Source organism: Rhamphochromis longiceps, linkage group LG6, assembly GCF_057381845.1.
Source record: "Rhamphochromis longiceps isolate RC_006_pf linkage group LG6, R_longiceps_female_GT1.1, whole genome shotgun sequence".
In the NCBI taxonomy this organism is placed as follows: domain Eukaryota; kingdom Metazoa; phylum Chordata; class Actinopteri; order Cichliformes; family Cichlidae; genus Rhamphochromis; species Rhamphochromis longiceps.
This window is the reverse complement of record NC_140562.1, coordinates 11,946,474-11,968,481: the sequence shown is the minus strand read 5'-3', so window position 1 is coordinate 11,968,481 and position 22,008 is coordinate 11,946,474. Positions and strand designations below refer to the sequence as shown.

The 22,008-nt window shown below is 38.9% G+C and overlaps 1 protein-coding gene across 1 annotated transcript in view; it reads left to right on the top strand.

Moving 5' to 3' along the window:
- Positions 1–271: 271 nt before the first annotated feature.
- LOC146667543 (voltage-dependent T-type calcium channel subunit alpha-1I-like) overlaps positions 272–22,008 on the top strand; it is a 169,517-nt gene continuing 147,780 nt past the window's right edge. Inside the window, exons 1-2 of the mRNA XM_085408336.1 lie at positions 272–361; positions 5,692–5,825. Coding sequence (XP_085264462.1) covers positions 272–361; positions 5,692–5,825 — 224 coding nt within the window. The remainder of the gene's footprint in view (positions 362–5,691; positions 5,826–22,008) is intronic.

Here is a 22,008-nt window from a genome sequence, read left to right as displayed (position 1 = left end):
TGTAAAAGTAAAAAAAAGTCATGTATGTACATGACACACTTGGCGTTAAGAGGTTAGTAGCTGGAGAACTGAGTTAGCAGAAAGGGTTACTTTTGTTATTTGTTTCTATTCTCTCATCATTTTTTAAATGAGGTGTCTTCATAGAGTTTCTTTTGTTTAAAGTACGAATGACCCATTTTCCCTTCACCGGAACATAAAGTCTTGGCTTTCCCTTTGTGAGGAGTTCTCCTTAACCAGATGTGTCTCTACATGGTTCGAACGTGTGAGTATGATGGTGATCCTTTTGAACTGTGTTACCCTGGGAATGTACCAGCCCTGTGAGAACATCGACTGCTCCTCAGACCGATGCCAGATACTACAGGTACAACGCAAACGTGCACGAAATCCACCCCTAGCTTGTAGCAACATCCCATATAGTCTCAAAGGAAACTGTATGTGTGCTCTTAACAGTGCCTTGTGTGTGTGTGTGTGTGTGTGTGTGTGTGTGTGTGTGTGTGTGTGTGTGTGTGTGTGTGTGTGTGTGTGTGTGCTATTTTGTTTTTATGCAATCATTTCATATGAATTCTACTTCCTATGGACACATGAACATGTGGTTCTGATAAAAATATGTTTGATCCCATAGACGTCTGTTAAGTAAAGCAATACAGACTCTTTTCTTTTGCTGCTTGGAGACGAGTTGTGTTTAGATGCATAGTCTCTCTCATGAGGTCCATTCTGAGCCAGGAAAATCCCTCTGATAACATAAATATTCCTTTTAAAGTGATGTATGAGCTACAGGTGTTGAGGGACCTCTTTAAAGGGTCCTAAAAGTCAAAGGGACCAGTTAGACTGGTTTATGTTCTGTATATTTGATTCGAATCGCACGGTCATATTGCAGAAAAGAAGATAGAAACACACACTGATACATCCAAACTCAGCTTTATCCCAACCTTACCTCATTTGCCCATCATGCTCTTCTTCCCCCCATGCTGGGCACTGTACCTGCTTGCACTGACTCACTGCTAGCTTGCGGTCTTTATGCTGCAGCGAGCATGACTCTGTCATGTATGGCACCTCTGCAGCTTCACTTATCATTTGGCAGGACACCGAATCTCTTCTCACTTATGTCAAAGGTGGCTCGAGTGGGTATAACATCTGTGCTAGAGCCTGCGCGCATATGCCTTCCGTCTGCCGGGGCAAAGAGCTTGCTGAATCACACGCAATGCACACGAGGCGCTGCACACATCATATAGCATAGCAGCAAACGTAGACGCACACAGTAGATTGATTCAAGTGTCTGTGGGGGGGGTGGGGGGGTTGTTGAGTTGGATCTAATAGAATTTCTCCTCCAAGTATCTATAGACCCTATTCAGTATGAGCATGGATTTAGTGGGCTACAGCCCCACAGTCAATACGCTGCTCTCAGAAAATCTACTGTTCAATAACATGATCTCCATGCTGGCTCAGCAGCGAAATCTATAAGCTCTAACAAATGTGGGCTGAGAGACCTTTGGAGGCTTAGGTGGCCACTAGCAGGCATTGTTGGATGATGGATGAGTGCAAGTCCATTGTTGTGCAAAAGTGTTGAGCTACCCCTCCTCTCTTTGGAATTTTTTGAAAACGCAGATTTTTCTATTTGTTTGGGCCTTTCATCCACACGTAAACGGCGTTATCGATCACTGAAAATGGAGATTTTTAAAAACTCCGTTTTTGCGTTTAAGTGTGGACGAGGAAAATGGGGATTTACTCATGCAGCATCAAAGTCGTCTTCACTCAGGATAGAGACAAAATGCTGTTGCTGTTAATCTGACTATCTGCAGTTTTTACACACTTACATAAACACACGCAGTTACTGTCCCTCCATTTAGAAAGACAGAGGTGTGACATAGCAAACTTCTACACTGGGGGTTCGGGGAGGGGAATGAAAAAATAAAGTCAGATGTTTTAGAGAGTTGCAGAAATGGCACGAGACATAAGTGCTTTTCACCATTTGCTAAAGTCTCCCTTGGGTTAGCAAACATTACCGAAGGTAGCACCACATCCATCTTTCCAGCAAAGGTCAAGGTTGGAAAGTCTGACCACTCCTCATTAGTAAGCTGGTCTGGCATACCTGCACTAAATAGGATGCATGTTTTCAGCAGCAAACAAGTCAGGAAACAAAGATCCACCTTAATGGTTCAGATTTGGATCACGTCGCTTGCAGTACGTCGCTCTGAAAATCAAATTACAGGCAACACTGAGCGTGTCAGTTTGTCTCTAATCCCCCAGTATGAACAGAAAGGAGCTCCAGCTAATCTAGGCTTTTTGCACACAACAGCATCGACGAGCTGAATTCTTGGATTTGTTTAAGTGTGTTTTTCTTTTCTTTTTTTATTAGATGCTTGATAAAAGATATGTGAGGTGTGAGGATTTCGACGTGAGGCTTACCTCTGATTACTGCGCAGAATAATCGTTTTCCATTACTTCACCTTTTAAGGAAACCTGTTGATTTGAGCTTGACGGCATTTGGATGATGTCATGGAAGAAGCGTCTTTGCTGCCATCAGTTTGCTTTTCACACACAACATCATCAAAAGTCTTACTGTGTGCAGACAAACAGTCTGTCTCATTCATCAGGAAATCTGTTAAATTTGTGCTTGTACATTAGGCATGTTACATTTAGAGGAAATATGTACTGTATAATGGATCTTTAGAGCTGTTGCTAAAGCAAACCAAAATACAACAAAATTCATTGATATTGAGTTTTACTGCCTGTTATGGTAAAAGTTATGGACCTGGAACCAATTAATGGAGGATTGTAGAAGAAGTGATAAATCATTTAGCACAAAATGAATAGATGAGTTTATTCAATTGTAGACATAAAGCCTAAAAGGGCCTACGGCCACTCAGAGGATCTAAAAACTGTGTTTATAATTTGTGTCAAAATAAATCTAGTTGGAACCTTAACTTCAATTTTTCTACATGTAGTGTTGATATACTGTATTTTCCACACTATAAGGCGCACTTAAGATCCTTAAATTTTCTCAAAAAACGACAGTGCGCCTTATGTATGAATTCTGGTTGTGCTTGCTGACCTCGAACCGATTTTATGTGGTACACGGCGCTCAAACATCTGTCAAAACATGTTTTAGTGTGACTTTGGTAAGCAAGAAGCTGCACCGCTTGATGGATTGTGGGAGCATTACGGCTACTGTAGTCAGGAGACTCGCGGAGTGATCTGGGTCCTAAACTCCGTCTGTTCAGGTCTCAAAGTCAAACGAACACTGCACACTAGGGTTGCCAACCGTCCCTTAAAATACGGAATCGTCCCGTATTTCGAAACAAAAGTACACGTCCCGTATTGAGCTAATAAGGGACGCACTTTGTCCCGTAATACAGTGAGAATCAAAAGTAGTCTATAAATGTTAATGGAATTAATGCTTTGTTTGAAAACATAATTCCCAGCCCCTCTCCTGCTTTGTGACCAATGAGCTGACAGCACACTTATGACAATTCAGATTACCACTCATCTCATTGGTCGAGGAAAGGTCGCTTACGGAGAAAATACCGGAAGACAACAAATGACCACAACAAGAAGCATGGCCAACAGGGAAACAAACGCAGACACTGCGGTGCAAGTCTCGGACGACAGTACACCTAAAGCTGGGCAAACACTGTGCGATTTTTTCAGTCACGTTAGTCAGCTCCTGCTCAAACTGCACGATTGACTCGCAGGGGTTAGAAGTTGGTAGGTCACGATGCAGGTCTCACACTATACCGCCCGATGCTCTGATGCGACCTGAGTGCTCACACTGTGCCTCCATAAAATGAAGGTTATAACAGAAAATCTGTCGCGCTCTCTCTCTCTCCGTCTTACACTCACACAGACACACCACCACCATCAACTTTGCTAAATTGCTAATGAAAAACATTGATCGGGCAGCTGTGATTGAGCAGCAGTGTAAATCCAACTGTTTTCACGGTTGTTGTGGTCGTGATAATTTTGTGATGCCACATCGAAAAGGCTCGGATGAGCTTTCCAAAGTTCTCCAAGTTGTGCCTCCGTCGCTTGTGTCCAGATCACACGCTGCACAGCCGTGCTGCTCCGTCTTTTTCACGGCGTTTACGTGTTTGCGCGCGAGCACTGTGAGCGGCTCACGAGCGATTGATGATCGGGAGCTGGTCGTGAGGTGTTAATCACTTCTCGTTACCCCACGTATACTACACGACGCACGATGAAGGCCAAAATCGGTCCGATCACTCAAAAATCGGCTCAAAATGGGCCTAAAACCGCACAGTGTGAGCCCAGCATTAGAGCAGCAATGTTTGTTCCCCTCAGAGAAAGGGAAGAATGGGAAAAGGAAAACACCTGGCTGGAAAAAGTTAATATGGGCATGTGCAGTGAATATCAGCGCTATGTGGCCAGAAGTGTGATAATATAACTTATTTTGTGTAATAAACAACTGCAAGAATAGATGATTACAACAAATAGATGACTAATACATAAAAGTAAAACATAGATGAATAATGATGATGAGTTAAGATGCGTAATCATGGGCGCAAGTGGGTTTACAAACAGGAGCAGCTGATTAGCATTAGAAAAGCTGAAATAATACCTCAACTGAAGCCAATTGTACTAAATGCACTAAATGTGCACTGTTACAAGAATGTTTTTCTTTCTATTGTTTTCTATTATTTTAAGTTAAGCAGGACAGAGTTCTTTTAAAGAAAGATTTACTTATATTCTCAAAAGTTAAGCATGACAGGCTTCTGTTTAAGAAGGAGACTTGTTTTATCGTGTTAATGTTGTCATTTTGAGCTAAAAATAAATGGCTAAATGATCATTTGTTTCACATGTGTTCATATCACAAAGAATACACATCTACTTAAATCAAATTCAAGTCAAATGGTTAAAAAAATAATTTCACACACAAAAAAAGAGCTAGAAAATTCACCACACTGGGAAGGGTGAAGACAATTGGGTCGCCCGGCCCTGGCCACGAGGTGTCCCTTATTTATTTTTCAGGGAGTTGGCAACCCTACTGCACACTGTGAGTTAAAAACTGCCTAAATTCTTTCATCTTTAATAAAATGATCAGAGTTGCTGCTTCACCAGGTGTAACAAATAAGTTTAACATCCATGAAAACAGAATCTATTAAATTTAGCAGAGTTAGAAGTTAGCAGGAAGTTAGCTCGCTAGTTTCCACCTAAACATGATATACCATGTTCTGACTGAGGGATTTCTGAAAAAATTAAAATGTACAGCTCTGCTATCACTTCCAACATAAATGAAGACAGAAAACTAAACAGGCATTTGCCAAGTGGTTTTATTTATTTATCCGTGCATGTGTGTGTGTGTGTGTGTACATTTGCATCTGCTTGTCTATGAGATGCAAGGCCTTTTCACACACATGCATTATTTATTTAATGTAATCCGTTTTTCAGTGTTAAACCTATAAAGAAATGACGATTCTCCTGGTCACCGTTTCCATGAAACTTAAAAAAACAAGCAAAAAAAAAAAAATTGTGAGTTCAAACGATGATTAAAGTCAGTTAGTTTCACTTTTGCACGCTAAATTTAACAGACGTCTCTCTCTGTGATCTTTTTGTTTCCATCCCAACAATGATTCATCATTCCTGCTGCCAAAAGCAGCCAGAAATGACGTTTTTCCTTATGTTTTCCCTTATGTTTTCCCTTATTAACACCTCGTATCTCTGTTTCTTTTCTGTCAGGCCTTCGATGCGTTCATCTACATCTTCTTTGCTATGGAGATGGTTGTAAAAATGATCGCTCTGGGGATCTTTGGTCGACGCTGTTACCTCGGGGACACGTGGAACAGGCTGGATTTCTTTATCGTCATGGCAGGGTGAGGACCTTCTGTTCCATTTATCTGACTCCTCTTTCCACATCAGGAGACTCACACGGGTGGGAGCGCTGAAGGGTTTTCTCCCAAACACATGTCTTGACAGCTATAACATCAACAACAAAAACAAATAAATAAAATGTAAAAAAATAATAAAGGGAAAGTATGAACTCATGCATTGTGGGTCAGTGTAATGCTAATTAAATACACCCAAAGGGCTACACTTAAACATTAGCTGATTCTTTTTCAGTAATTTTCACTGTTCCTCTTCGGTCTGCTAATATAACTTGTAAATGTTTCATTCCACATTTAAACTGGAGCTCTCACACAGAGAGTGTTTGAATTATTCGAAAGTTCAAATATTTAATTATGGTCAATTCTGTTTCGCTTCTGTTTAAAGGCCAGGTTCCAAATCCCTTTTTGGCTCATCCTTTTTTGTCTTCCTCTACAATTCACAATCCACTGTGCTGCGATGCGTAGCCAATCAAGTCGGTGTTACAAATGTAACATGGCAGTGGGTATTAACGTGTGGATAGTAACTGGCTCTCACTTGGGACGTGACTGGCAGTAACACAGTGATGATGCGACTCAGCTGAGCTAATCATCTTAATGGAACCTATTGAATGAGCTGAAATTACCCAGCCACAAATTCTGTCAGGGTTACTGATGTCTCGAAGGGATACCTTTAAATGGTAAAAAAAAAAAAAAGGTATGAAATATTTTTCTTTGGACAAAGTCAGCCATTAAATGTGTGTGTGCTTTTTTTGTTAACTCTACTGAGCTTTTGTGCAACTAAGGGATTACCGACTCCTGATGCTAATCCTAACCCACTCCAGTGTACCAAGTATAATTTTGTTCACTTGTCTCATTAGTAGTGATTTCCCACTCTCTGCAGCTTAGTTAAATCCCTTGTTATGACCATCTATAATGTTTCTCTTTTAATCGCAGTGAATTGCTCAGTTTCTTGGAGCACTGGTGGTAGAGGTGGGCCAGTCGATCCAGTAGTATTGATACCAACACTGATACTGGTATCGGATCGATACTAACGTGACAGGATCGATACTTTGTGTCTGTCCTCTAAGTTCATGATGTGCTGCACCCTGGTGAACCTTTTTGGATGTATACCCTGTAGCACATTTCAGTAACAGAAGTTGACCCAAAGTGCTTTAGAGACAGGAACATTTATATTTTACATCTCCAAAAAAATCCCAGTTTAAAATATACATGAGAAGTTGAAAAGTTTTGTTTGTGATTGTGTTCAGAATTTGCAAATTGATGATGATGAATCACGAATGACACATTGTTCTCTCCTACATAAGCTGCCTTTACAGGTTAAAAATGTTGGTATTTCTATTGGCAATACAGGCTCTGCATTTACTTGGTAACAGACTTATACCAAAATTTGCAGTGTCGCACAGCACTAGTAGGTTGTGGTTGGGGGCGTTTTGTTTTGTTTTTCTAATTATGTAATGTCTTTTTTATTAATATGATCTGACTGAAATGCCAATTTTAGAATAGATGTTTGCATTTGAAAGGACATGACGAGGACACTGCCTGTCTGAAAGTTACAGTTTGTAATGTTAACATTGTCGCCTCTTTCAAAAATATTAAGGATGTTTTTAAAATCTGGTTCATTTAGTTAATTTGGTCTAGAACTGTGGAAGGGCTGTTGCATTTTACCTCTCGTCCGCTTCACACCAAACATTTAAGTTTGGTTATTTTTTTCACCTATTAAAGGGTAATGAACAGCTGATTTGCTAGTCAGTGCTGTCGTATCATGAACAGAGTCAGAGCACATGGTACAACAGCAGGAAATACAATGTTGCTGTACTTTACCTTTTATGGTTTTAGAATTTAGCCATAAAGAGCTCATAATGTCTACACTGCACGTGCAGCTCATATTTAGAGAACAATGGTTGACGGAGACCAAATAGTAGGGCTGGGCGATATGACCCAAAATTCATATCTCGATATTTTTTAGCTGGATGGCGATATAAGATATATATCTCGATATATTTTATTAAATAATAATGCTCCATAAATAAAAGAAAACAATGTTGTTTTTGTGCATAACAAAAAGCTCACAATTGTGCAGTCAAAATGTAAACTAAAAGACGCTGAGCACAATAACAAAGACAGATTTCACAGCTGCTCTGTTCCCAACTTGTACTGTGTGACTGACAGCCTGGAGTTTGAAATCCGCTTCGCAACCACGTCTCTTAACAGGTGCCATTTATGGTCCTTATACACAGTAGGGTAATATTACGTTGAAGCACAGTACGTATCACTCCGCGAGGCTCAGCCGTAATGCTCCGACAATCCATCAAGCGGTGCAGCTCCGTAGCTTACCAAAGTCGTACTAAAACATTTTTGACAGATTGCTGAGCGCCGTGTTCCGCATAAAATCGGTTCGCGGCCATCAAGCACAACCAGAATTCATACATTAGGCGCGCTGTCAACTTTTGAGAAAATGAAAGGATTTTAGTCCGTGCAGCACCTCTGGGCTGCATGGCGTTAGCGTGGTTAGCTCGTTAGCGTGGTTAGCTAGCTAACACATTGACGCCGTCCAGCCCCACGCACGGGGCGATGCGCAGTAACTCGTTAACGGAGATTTGCCGTGTCCATCTTGTCGCTTCCTGCAGGTGAAGCGATGGGGGAGGAGGGGGAGTTGTGTTCAGTGAAGGAAAGGCGAGGCCGAGTAACGTTGCGTAGAGACGGAAGTGGACGAAAGAGAGGCAAACTTGCGGCTCCACAAGTATAATTATAACGTAACATAGACTATATCGATATAAAGGATATTGTCAGATCTTATATCTCGTATAAAAATATATCGATATTTTTTAAAAACTCGATATATCGCCCAGCTCTACCAAATAGTGACATCTGTTGTTAAAGACGGATACGATAACGGCCAAAATGAAAATTATGATTATTTTGGACATTAGTGAGATCATGATTATTTATCTCAGTTATTGGTTGATTTGTTGAATTGTGCGTAAACATTTTTTCAGCCCTGCTTTTTCACCTAAAGTCGGTGAAACTCATACAATAAAAATAAAGGCAAATACAAAAACTGTACCAAGATTTTACTCAAAATTAATTTTCTGTATTACTTTCACTTTCTACATTATGCTACACTCCTGTTAATAAAACCATCTCTCCACACAGAAGGCCTGATCACCTGGTCTCTTAGAAGCAAAATATAAAATCTCTCTCTATTCCCCTCTTTGTCATGTTGTATACAGCACAGCTATTGGAAAAGTAATTGCTTGAGGGGATAATATGGCTTTTGTCCAGTGACTATTTTTCCTGAAGCCTTTGCTACTGAGAGTATTTAGTGTATACTTATCTTTGGCCATTATGTTGGTGATTTCAGTACATCTTTGTGAGATGGATCAATATGCGGACGTGCCACACGGGCTCGCATTTGTGGAGTTCTGTGCTGATGTTGGGTGATTCCTGTTAGCAGCCATTGCGTTGGTTTTCTTGGACGTGTGTTTGTAGTGTGCTTTCAGGTGGTAGGATAGCTCCAAACAATGAACGGTATTCCGAAGGACAAGCTCTTCACCTTCAGCTGTATCTGTCTTTTAATTTAGCATTAGTAGGACAGACTACAGCAACAAACATGGTGCATAGTGCAGGTAACAGCTGTGATTGGCACATATAGTGCATGCTCATTGTCAGGCAGTGACTTAGGAACCAACTTGATGTGATGAAGCACGCATTGTCACTATTGGTCTATTGCGTTCATTTAATCATGGGAAGCCAAAATTTGATTAATATCTGCTTATCTCCTGACACAGTGGGACATAATGGTTTCTAAGTGACTGATGCTGGGATACATATTAAAAAATTATGATAGCTTTTAATAAACAGCTGTAGCTCAGGAGGTGAAACGTGGTTGTATACTAGCTAAAAGGTTGGTGGTTCAATCCCTGTTTTTTGGGCAAGATATTGAAGCTAAAGATGCTCCCGGTATGAGTGTGAGTGCGTGTATGAAGGTTAGGAAGCACTTCGATAAAGAAACAGTCCTTGTATTAATACGTGTGTGTGTGTAAATGAAGCATGTAGTAGAAAACCCTTTGAGTGCTCAGTCAGTTTACCATTTAATAACACGCTCAGATTTAATAGCTGTTACGCTATTCCATTTATGCTAAGCTTACATCAGCTCTTGCACCTAAAGTTCCTATTGAGCAAAGCCAGATCTTTGTTTTCAGGTCAGCAGTTATAAGGCTCCGGCTCACATTTGACTTTATCAGTTCAAGTTACCATCAGTTAATTATGGGTTTTCTTACATTATTTCAGACAGTACAAAGTTAGACATTTGTTTCTGTATACACACAGAAAGACAAGTAGCAGTTTATTTTTTTTACTGCATCTTGTCATCTGCTCTGATTAAGGCAGCCAATAGTGTTTTATTACATCAGAAGCTGGAGGCCGGGCTACGAAAACATACTATTACAAAATTGAGAAAAATCAAAACTCAGACAACATCAAAGCAACCAAGCAAACAAGGAAATTGACATAACACAAAATCCACTTGAGAGAATATTTACAAGGACAACTTCAAAGTTTCATAAAAATACATGTTATGTACATGTATGTTATTAAGGTTAATTCACAACCAAAAAGAGGAGAAATGTGTCCTGGCCTGGGTACCCTGTAATGCAGCTATCCAAAGGAAAGAACAGCTGTTCCTGAGTGACAGGAGATTACAGCGGTAAATACAGAGTTTACCCAGCATGGCTTAGTATTTAAAAAAAATACATTAAAATAAAAACTAGGCCAGGAAACTATACTAAAAATCGATAAATACTGGACATTTTATCACAAAAAGGAAACAAAAGACACGACATACGATGTTTATTAGTGCATCATTCTCCCAGATTTCAGGAATAATAATATTGGAGCCTAACATTGGAGTCTCTCAGACTCGCAGTTTCACTGGCAGTGCGAGTGGAAGGCAAGAAATTAGAGTTCATGGCAGAATAAGGAGTAAAATAAGCTTTGGCTAGAAGAACGTTTCCAAAGCTGGAGTGCCACGCTATCACTTAGCACGTAAGAATTAAAGTAATTAACATGGTTTGAAGCAATTAAGTTGTATCCTATTATTTTTATGTTCTCAGGATTTGTAAATATACCATTAGTTTGCTGCATACTGCCTCCATGATCATTCCCATTCAAAAACAGAAACAGGTTTTCTGGTGACACCTGTGTAAAAACATCTTGCATCCACAAACCTTAAGCTTTTGACAGATGCCTTAAGGATGGAGAATGTCCAAACATCAAAACTAGATTTGACATCCTTGTTGCTGACCAACAAAAACACAATCACGTATCTGGGTGACCAATGTTTTTAGGGAGTGGAATGAATAGAAACACAACACTCACAGTGCTGAAATATGTTAAAATCAATGACTTTGTAGACATTGACAGATTGTATTAACATTAGTCTGTGTTCTTGTTCCAAAAACCAAGAACTTAGCGTTTATACTAACCGGTTAAATTAGCTGGAACCGTGCTGTTGTCTGTAAGTTAGGGCCACTGCGTTTAGAGGCAATCAACAAAGGAGCTCTGAAACATCTGCTTCCTGCTGAATTTCACTGTGTAATCCACAAAGAGCAGCAGTCACATTAGAAATGATTGTGAGTTGTGATTCTTTTCTCCACGATTAGTCGTAGGGATTCCCCAACTGCAGAGTCTAATCCTAACCCTCTACAATGTAGGTATAGACTTGTACTTCAATGAGTACTTTTTAGTTTCTTACTAAGATTACATTTCATAGCCTGTACTTTTTAACATTTACTTGAGTAAAGACACTGCATTAGCACTTCAACTTTTAGTTGAGTATTTCAAACACAGGTATCTGCACTTCTACTTAAATGAAGCCATATCATTTCCTTAAAGATTAATAAAGTAGCATTCTGATTCTGATAAAGAATGTCTGTATTTTTGGCACCACTGGCCACAGAACATTGAAGTATGCTTAATTACACTTTCCTGTCCACAGGGTGGTACATTCTAAATTACAGTATTCACACGGTGCCAATGCTATATAATTAAGGATGCAGACTCAAAACTCTAAAAGTCCTAACTTCAGTAGATCCAGTCACTAAATAGGAAGTTTTCACAAAGGTATATAACAGCTAGGTGCCCCTAACAGCTGCACGTGATTAAGTGTGATCAGAAATCTTGGCACTTTGCTGATCTGAAGCATTCAGGCCTCACAATGCACCCTGGTGCCAAATGTGACGAAACAGCAAACAAACAACAAACTGTTTGAAACAAAAAAGGAAGAATCAAGGTTCCTGTGACCCAGTCAAAGTACAAATCTCAGCTGGACTAAAATGATTTGGTGGGACCTTAAGAGATCTGCGAATAAATGAATGGCCGCCAGTGGGCCATAATTCTTGCATAACGATGTGAGAGACTTACAAAGTCTTACAGGGCAGGATTATTTCAACTTATTGCTGAGGAAGTGCTTCTACAAGTTACTGAATCATGGGCTGTACTTGGTTTTTCCCAGGACCGCATGGAGTCCTGTTAAAAGTTTCTGCTTCACATCACTTTTGTAAAATGGGTTCCATCAGTTTGTCAGCTCCATTATGAGTAACTGTACCTGTTAGTCATACTTTGACAAGCTTCTCAAAATGTTACAATGAGTACAGACCAGCTTGAAAACAATAGTTCACGTTTAAAACTAAATAACCTGTACCTATACCCACTGCCTTTATTATATTTTTGTGTTTCTGTGGGTCCCAAATTATTTTTTGTGTGACCGTCTTTATTTTTTAATAGTCTTTCTCAAAAAATTAATAATCCAAAGAGCAAATAATCCAAAATACAAAAGATTTGTACAAAACAACAAAAAAGTTGATTCTCTTTGTGTTGGAATCCATGCTTATATCGTTGAAAGTTCCTATTACTAATGCATGCCAGTCTTCCTACTTACTTAATGTACTTTAGTTACACTATTATAGGAATTGTAAGTATTTTTTTTACAAATAATTGAAGATATCATGCTCACTAATACTTTAAATTGCTAAATTCAGTCAAATTGTAGCTTTCTGCCATAAAGTTTCCTTTTGTGGCTTTTTAATTTCCTCTGCATTCATCCTCTCCTTTTTTGATTTTCACTTTCAGAGAATGGGGCCAATTTTTCATTCGGTTTCACTGAAATAGTTTCTCCAGATTTTCCAGCTTTACAGTCACTGGCCCTGAGGCTACAGAAGATTCTGCTTCCACCATCGAGCTTCCTTTTAATATTTGATCTAGTCCTTTTTTCCTCAAATCCAAAAAATCAGCACACAATGCCTCATCATCATTTCTTTGCATCAGCCCGCAATGTTCATGCATGCATGGTATGGAAGAGATACTGCCATCATCACCAATTACTCCCTAGTCGTGCGTCCACCACATGCAGCGTGCTTAGCGACAAGGAGGAGGGGGGACATGATAAAACGTTGCACCCCTGGGAACTAGTTTACTGCAAACACAAACAGTAGGCGAGCTGCAGGGAAGGGATTAGGAGCAGTGTGAGGCTCACACCAGGCTCAGCTTAGCTTGCCTGTAGAGCTGAACCCTGCACACAGTTAGTGAGGGAATATTGTTCGAACTGCATGTTTTTGTGTGTTGACTGCTCTTGGATTTGGTAGATGCCAAAATTAGTCCAAAAGTTGCCTTTTTATAAACTCTCTTTAATAACCCCTTGCTCCAACTACATGCCTCCATTAGTGATGTGAAAGGCTGCAGGCAATCATCTTGTGTAAAAGATGTATTTTTATGAGGAAATGTTCTGTACATTGATATAAAGCTAAAGAATAAGCTCCTCAAACACAAAATCGACTCTTAAAAGTGTCTAAAGTTAAGCTTGCAAACCTTTCTTCACTTGTGAAAACCAGTTGGCAGGCTTTGAAGGGCAAATTGATAATAGATTGATTTGTGCACATGCATGCAGTGATGCCTCTTCTTTCACTCCTACTATGCCACATTTAAAACCTATTACTGTATATAATAGTGCTGAATACAGTGAAGTTTATGAAGCTAGCGTTGGTTTTTAGTCATTTTTCCATTCATCCTTATTCTTTGAGGCCTGGCAGAGCTGAAGTGGTGATGGAAGTCTGCGTATTAAGAGCACTGTATTTTATTTTTCAGTCTATCTGCTGAGAGACAGGAGAAGAAAATTAGCTAGTAGCTAAATCTGGCACATTGTGTTTATTCTGATTAGGCTTGCTGATTAGAGGAATGGTTTATTTGAAGAGTTTTAGCCAGGACAGTGCAGAAATAGTACTGGTGAAGGTTATGATGTCGTGGCCTGATAGATTTGTGGGAGTGGGAGTCTTTTTCACACATAAACGTTAGTCATGGATTATCGAATACATACTTCCCTTAGGCAGTAGTTTTCATTTTCATTGCTATGCAGATGAAACCTAAATTTATCTCTGAAACCAGATAAAATAAATCAATTGCCATCATGGAGATTTTTGTTCTCTGCTGTTAAATTCTGAGTTTATTGGAGTTTATTTGGCACTTTTTCTTCTTCATGTATGCTGTATAGTGTTTTATAGTTTATACCTGACAGGTTTTGTTGTTCAGTGTCCTTGTTTCTTGTTCTTCTGCTACTGTGTAATGTGAGTTTAGTGTTTCTATTTTGATCCCTTGCGTTGTAGTCTAGCTTTCCCAGCATCCTTTTGTGTTTTGTCAAGTCCCCAACTCTGTCAGTTACTTGCATTAGGTTATCTTTTTCCATCTTTTTTGTCTTGTGTTTGGTTTCAATTCCTTTAAAAGTTAATTTATTAGTTTCGGCTCCGTCTTTCCACTCTAGTGTGTCATCTATACCTAATTACTTTCTATATCTATTTAAAGCCTCAAGTCGTCTTTGTTCCTTGTTGAGTTGTACTGTGTTCTCGCTTTGCTCATGTCAAGTGTGGTTCCCTGCATTGTTTTTACTCAAATCTCAGATCTTAAGTTTGGTGATAAAACATAGCTTGGCTCTTGGTGGCAGTAATAAAATTTCTTCCAATGAGTGACGCTGATCCTAATTCGTTGCAACGCTGCATTATTCCATTTGCCTAAAGCAGAGTGGACAGTGAGCGTTTGAGAGAATAAAAGAAATACACACTAAAGCAAATGAATGCATTAGCATTGGCATTATACAAGGTTGTCTTTACTGACTTAATGGCATCTGTCTCGTGTCTATTGTTCAGCATTAAAGCTTTTTTTCACTCACATGAGGAATGTGTTTGTCTGTAGAAAACTAAAGCTGGGTGCACACCTCACAAATGTCAGACTGATCATGATTGTGATTTGAGTGTATTGACTGATTCGGCTGAGCTAGATTGGGTCCTTTCCAGGTTTAGTTGATGTTAGCAGTTGACAGGTTAAGGAATTGAGTGTGTGGTTTAAGTGTAAAATAATTTCTCTCCTCCTCAACCTAGCCCTCATTAATCAAGCTGGAGTTTCTAACCAAAATTGTTTAGATTTCTGCTTTAAATGTAACTGAATTACTAAAGCTGTAATTTTCTCCATCGCGGCCCATGTAAGAGGTGAAGTGTATGCTTCAGTGTGAGCGTATCCTTCTGCGATAATGTGTTTTTAGGGATAATGTTAGAGAGGTTATCGGTGAACGCAGGCTGAGCTTTGTACCTCCTCTCTCAGGATACATTTAGTCTCTCAGCCCCATGTCCTCTATCTGTCTCTAGCAGTCAGCCAAGGAAGCATGACAGGAGGTAAAAACATGCTGTGTTTTGAGGATACGACAAGGGAAAAAGAAGAGATATCAAAGCTAAATGTCAGGGTTCATAAATTTACACATTTTACACTTTAAAAGCATTTCTTTAAAACCCATCAGAGGAATGACAACAAGGAATGTACATTATGTTTCTCAGGCTCTTGCAGGTTTACTTGACTGTTGTTCCAAACTTAGTTGAAATGCTCCTGTCAAGTCATCAGTTTGCTAATTGCTTAGTAGTGTGACTGTTGCTCAAGCTACAGATGTTTGCATGATTATCTCCTGATGTAAAAAGCTGCACACTTTCACTTGCTAAGACATTAGCCCCAGAAGTTTTAATGAGCCTATGTTCCAACTGACTGCCAAACTGCTTAGAGTTTGTCTGGTCTTTAAGGTAGAACTGGAAGATTAGTTTCTATAACTTTATGTGGTCTGATGCTTCACTTACACTGGACTTTTCCTGAGTTGTGGTGGTTCCTTGCCAATAGCACCACTAACAGTTAATGGTGGAATATCTAACGGGGAAGAATTTTCACAACCTGAGTTGCATCCTAATATACTACCAGTCAAATTCGGTAGACCCTTTCCTGGCACGGTGCATGGCTATGTGCTTGATTTTATGCAGTTATGCAATTGGATGAAAACACCTAAATTCAAAGATTAGGAGGTGTGGCACAATACTTTTGTCCATATAGTGGACAAACCGAGCTGAATGAGCTTGTGAGGCCCCAAGGCTGGATTTTGTGTTTCCTACCTGTTGCAGTTTAGAGACGTCTCATAACCACCATACTGTGAAAGGAATCTGTACAACATAGCTATTTCATATAGTCAATAAAATGTATGTCTGTCTAACATAATAACACTTACATCTAGGCAACATATTTGCTGTTGTTTGTATGGTTTAGTGGTTGGTTTTAGTTGAAGGAGCTCCTGAGATACTTGCATCAGCCTCCATCTACAGTGACAGCTGTGTCACGATGGTCAGATTATACTTGTCTAAACAAAGTTTCCCATTCTTTGGTCTTGCCATCTGTTTCTCACACTTCACATATTACAAATATGTAAAGCTTTGTTTTGTACGCAGTAGATTTAGAAACTGTGTAACAAGCGTATGTTTGCATTATACATCAGCCGTCTCCCCCGTGACATACACTGAAAGGTGGCAAACCGTACACTGGTAAGCACAGCAGATGGGAGGCCATAATTGATTCTTATTTACATTGACATGACTATATTTATACATATAGTCATGCCATATATATCACATGTTCGCCCTCTCGTTTGACTGAAATATGAGCTGTCCACTGTTAACTTTTCTCTCTTAAAAATGACTTAGCTTTTTTTTTTCCTGGGTTTACAGTTACATAAACACAATAAAAACTTTATGATGTGATGGAACATCATGTCACCCAAGGAAGCAAGCATCTATTCTTCTAGTACAACAATCCATCAGTAAATCTAAAGACTGGCAAAGGTATAGCGTTCAGTGTTGTTGAAAGAATTTCAAAGTGAAAGTGCTGCAGAGAGATACTCATTCATCTATTTGTGCTTTTTGTTGTTGTTCATTTCTTCTCACAAGGATATTTCTATTGATGCAAACATGAGTCAGGTGGCTTAGTAATAGAAAAACCAGCAAGTATAAAGAAAAAAGCTGTTGGGTTGTGAGGTTCCATTAATCAGATAAAACTCATTGCAGACATCTACCAGTCTGGGATATGTTGAGTTTGGAAGATGGGTCTATGCTTTAAACTTTATGCCATGTCTCTTTTGAGACATTGTGAGTGATTTTGCCAGTGCACTGTTATTTATTTATGTTTTAGTGTTGATACAGCTCACACCGATGGAAAGAGATTCACGATAATCATTAAAACTCAAATCACTTTTATCTGTATTATCAACATGTTTGCTTCCTACATTATATTTACCCGATACAGTGTGCAAGCTTGAGCAGCTTTAGATGTTTAGATTCTTTTCCACCACACAGTATCATCAGGGAGGCGTCTAATCCCAAATCCTTTCTGCAGCATGACCCCAAACATAGAGCTAGAGTCATGAAGAACTTTGTTCAGCATCAAGAAGTGCTGCGACAGATGGCCTGTCCCCCGCAGAGGCCTTATCTCCACATCATGGAGTCAGTCTGGGATTACATGAAGTGACGCAGGAACAGTTTTGCCAATGAACTGTCGCAATAAACAAGACCAGTTGATTGTTATTATTATTGTTGTTGTTGCTGTATTCATGCAGGTAAGCTAACTGAAAGTTTTACTTTGGTGATGGTTGTTCTAATTAACATTAATATAACTAAGTTCAAAATCAATCATTTCTCTTTGATATCAGTTTGATTTCAGGGTAATCAGAATGTTTCTATTTCTAAATTGAAGGCTGCTGAGGAGCAAAAATAATCTAGTTACTCTGTTCATGCTCATGAACATATGATAATATAATCAAGGCTTTGCCAAACCTGTGAAACAGTCTATTCCTCTTTACTGAATCTGTCTTCATGCTCTGCAGAGAAATAACTAGTATTTCTATGGTGGGACTCAAACATGGGGTGAACAGTCACTTGTTACAGAAACTATACATTCATTTATTTAGCATCTTTAGCTTGCTTCGCTAAGATATAGCTAGTACAAGGAGGTATGTAATGTATAATGTATGATCTTGCTTTAAACTTGACCTTCTGAAAACTATCAAGGACTAGGTGGGACTTTGATGAGACACCCCAAAGCCAAAGGGGTGAAGGCGAACAGCTGAATGAGAGACTTAAACACCCAAAAGGATTTCAGGCACCAAAAACTAGTTCATAAAGTTTAGACACCATAAATGACTTGGTTAGCTTTAGGTACCAACAGTATTAGAGTTGGTCCCTGAAACTACTCAGAATGTTGTAAAATGATTGTTTTGTGAATTTTCTAAACCCATATTTTATTCACAGTAGAACATGGAAATCTTTTTCGAGCCGTGCTTTATTGTTTCCTAGAATTGAACATTTTCTCAGTTTAAGGATTTTATTTAGTTCTGTGTTCTGTTGTGAAGAAAATGTTTTTTCTGTTTTTATTGACACAACATTTTTTTTTTTTTTTGAAATATGGTTGGAATTTTCATTCGAAATGCTCTTACTCTGAGTAAAAACTGTATCACTGTTGCCACAGACCCAGCATATCATAGCATGAATTCCAAATATCCCATAGAATGAGAATGTACTGGAAAAAACCCACAGCATGGTCCTATAACTTAAGAGTCAAAGCTCTCATTTACTTAGCACTATTACCTAGTTGCAGCCATTAGTCAATAAAAGTGTTTTTTTTTTAAAGAATTAAGAAACAAAAGCAGCTATTTCTTATTTATTTTTTAACACAAAGTATACATTGCAGCTTCTATTTTGTACCAATCATATAATAGACTAAGAAAAGCGCACAAAGAGAATGACACAAGCTCAAATTAACATCAAATAATGTCATATGATGTGACCTGACATACTAATTCAGTACATGTGCAATCTTTTCAGTGTACAAACAGGGGTACTGCTCTATACGTATTTTAATCAGGCACTTTCACATTAACACTGCACAGCTGGTGCTACAGGTGTCGTCAGATCAGTATACTGTAATTAGTTTAATTTGGAAATGACTCATGTGATTAGTGAGCTAATGATCCTCAATAGCTTTTGACACAAAGAGTACAGTAAATGAATCGTGTGAATCTTGTATCACAGAGCATCAACTCTCTAAACAGACATATGTATGTTCAGAGCTGATAGCATATCATTAATATATTTGTAGTTTATGCTTTACAGTTGACTTTACTTCCATATTACTGCTTCTGGACTGACATATTTAAATCCATAAGTATCATATATTTCATGCATTTCGAGTGACCCATGTTTGCACAAGTCTTTGTGGGGTTGAGTGTAAAGTGAGAACAAACCTGTGCACAGCTTTTCAGTCAACTGGTACTAAGAAGCAAAATATACAGAACCAGGTCAATGACTCTGTGCACATTGACAGTAGTTTTGCCTCTGTGCAGCACCACAGTGGATTTTAAATCAGACAAGATGTAACTGAGGTGCAAACCTTAAGCTTTAATCCAAGGGGTTTAACAAAAGTGTTGCATTAATCGTTTCACAGTTCTAATGATTTCAACACAAAATCCTCCATTTTCACAGGTTGAATTGTAATTGGACAAATTAACTTAATTTTAAGTATAAGGATTTTTTTTTTTTTCTGCCTGTCCCATTTGGTTCTTTAGCCATCAGAATTGTTGTCTGAAGACCAACAAGGATACACAATGGATTTACTTTGCCAAATGGATCATCGTGGCATTGCCGTATTGGTCCATTTGGTCGATCTTTGTTTTTATTATTTATTATATTTTATTTTCAGATGTTACAGACGGGACAGACATGAGTGAGGGATAGGAAAGGGAGAAAGAAAGAGGAAGGAAAGGGAAAACAGAAGGGGAGAGGGACAGTGAGAAAGGGGGGGAGAAAAGAAATAAAAATCTCCTGGATCACCTGTTGAGAGAGGAATAGAAAACAAGCAAAAAAGACAAAAAAAACAAAAACAAAGCAACATACTAAACACAACACCATCGCATTAATCTAGCTAAGTGTAAACAGCAGTAAATACTAAATATTCAATGTTGTTGTGCAGCACGCAGGATAGATGTGCTTCGAAGTAGCAGCCAAGAAAGGTGTAATTTGGGTCTACGAGCAGTGAACACCCGTGTACATACCTGTGTGGATCAGCGCGCTTGTATTCCAAAGGTTTCTCCATGTAATGATCTGCTAGGGAGTGTGGGGGGGCCACAGCCCTATCCTATAAGGATTATTTTTAATACTTGGATGAATATTTTTGTAATCAATAGAGTCTAGGTCACCCGATTTCACCCGATGTTGTGTTTCCTTCCTTGAGATACTCTGCCAGGCCTTCAGTTGTTGCTTGTTTGTGGCTCTCCCTGCCTTCAGTTTTCTCTTCAGTAACTGAAAAGCAAGCTCTACACGGTAGAGATCAGATGGCTGATTTAAGAAAAAAACATTTCTTTGCCTTGAGAAACTCGTGGGCTGCTTTTGCAGCATGCTTTGGGTCATTATATATTTCCACTGTGACGTGCTGTCTGATCGGCTTTGCAGCATTTGGATGAATCTGAGCAGAGAGTGTCAGTCTGTACACTTCAGACAGCATCCTGCCGTCAATAAACTCTAATGACCTGCTTACATGGGCAGCCATACACTGAAAAAAAGGCCATGTTGGATTTACTTGATTCAATAGTGGACATTGGTTGCACACAAATGTTTTGCTTTGGCAGAAACTCAACACAACTTTTTCATATTCAGTAAACCTGTGCATTTTGTGTTCATAAAACGTGATTGAAACATGTTTAGATGAAGTAAGTTGAGCTCTTGGAATATTTTAATCCTTCACAATTTTGTCATTTTATTTCAACACTATTCAATAACTTTTACCCCAATACTACTTGGTGTCTTCATATTACATAATGTTCAACAAAGTCTAGAGTCTGGTTACCATAAAAATTGAATGGATCTACAACAACTAACGTCGCCCTATCTTTATCCTGGTTGCTGGGAAATAACCCTGAAGTGATAGGTTACAAGGCAGGGTACACCCTGGAAAGCTCACAAGTCTTATCACAAACAACCATTTGCACTTACATTGACAGGTAATTTAGAATCACCAATTAACCCTAACTGTAACAACTGCATGACTTTTAACTGTGGGAAGAAAGCAGAACGCCCAGAGAGAACCAAGTGCAAACTAGCCAGACAGTGGATTTGAACTCAGAATCTTCTTACTGTGAAGCAACAGCACTAACCACCACACCACCAATCCAGACTTAACAAAAGTAGGAAAGCTATGATTTCAAGGCTGAATTTTTTTGTACGTTTTTGTACGTTTTTGTTCTTGACAGGTTAAACCACAATAAATAGCGATAGCATACGCCTGGTGTGTGTGTAGTTGTCTGCCTCTTATAACTCCAGTGATTTTCCTGCAGTTTGAAATCTCGTGCGATCTTGTGAATTTCATGAGTTCAGCAACTAACCACTCTTACTAGATTGTATCAGGTCATCTCAACAAGAACAAATTAAGTTGTTGAATTTCGTACAGATTCTTCATGATTTAACTACGTTCATAGAAACATGAAATTATTGTGTTTAAATTACAAGTTAGACTTTTTTAATGTAACAACCACCCAATTTACTTTTTTCTGTATACCAAACAAAGTAGAGGCGGCTGCTCGACTTGACTGAGATGGATGCCTTCCTGAAACCACGATCCAAAGCACGTGAGACTGAAATCCCGTGCAGTGAAAGTTATTGACTTACTTCACTCGAACATGATATGAACAATTTAATCTAGCCTCTCTGCATATCATGTAGTTTCTACATTATATAGTTACACTTAACTTTAAAGCATGGGGCACTTATGTTAAATACAC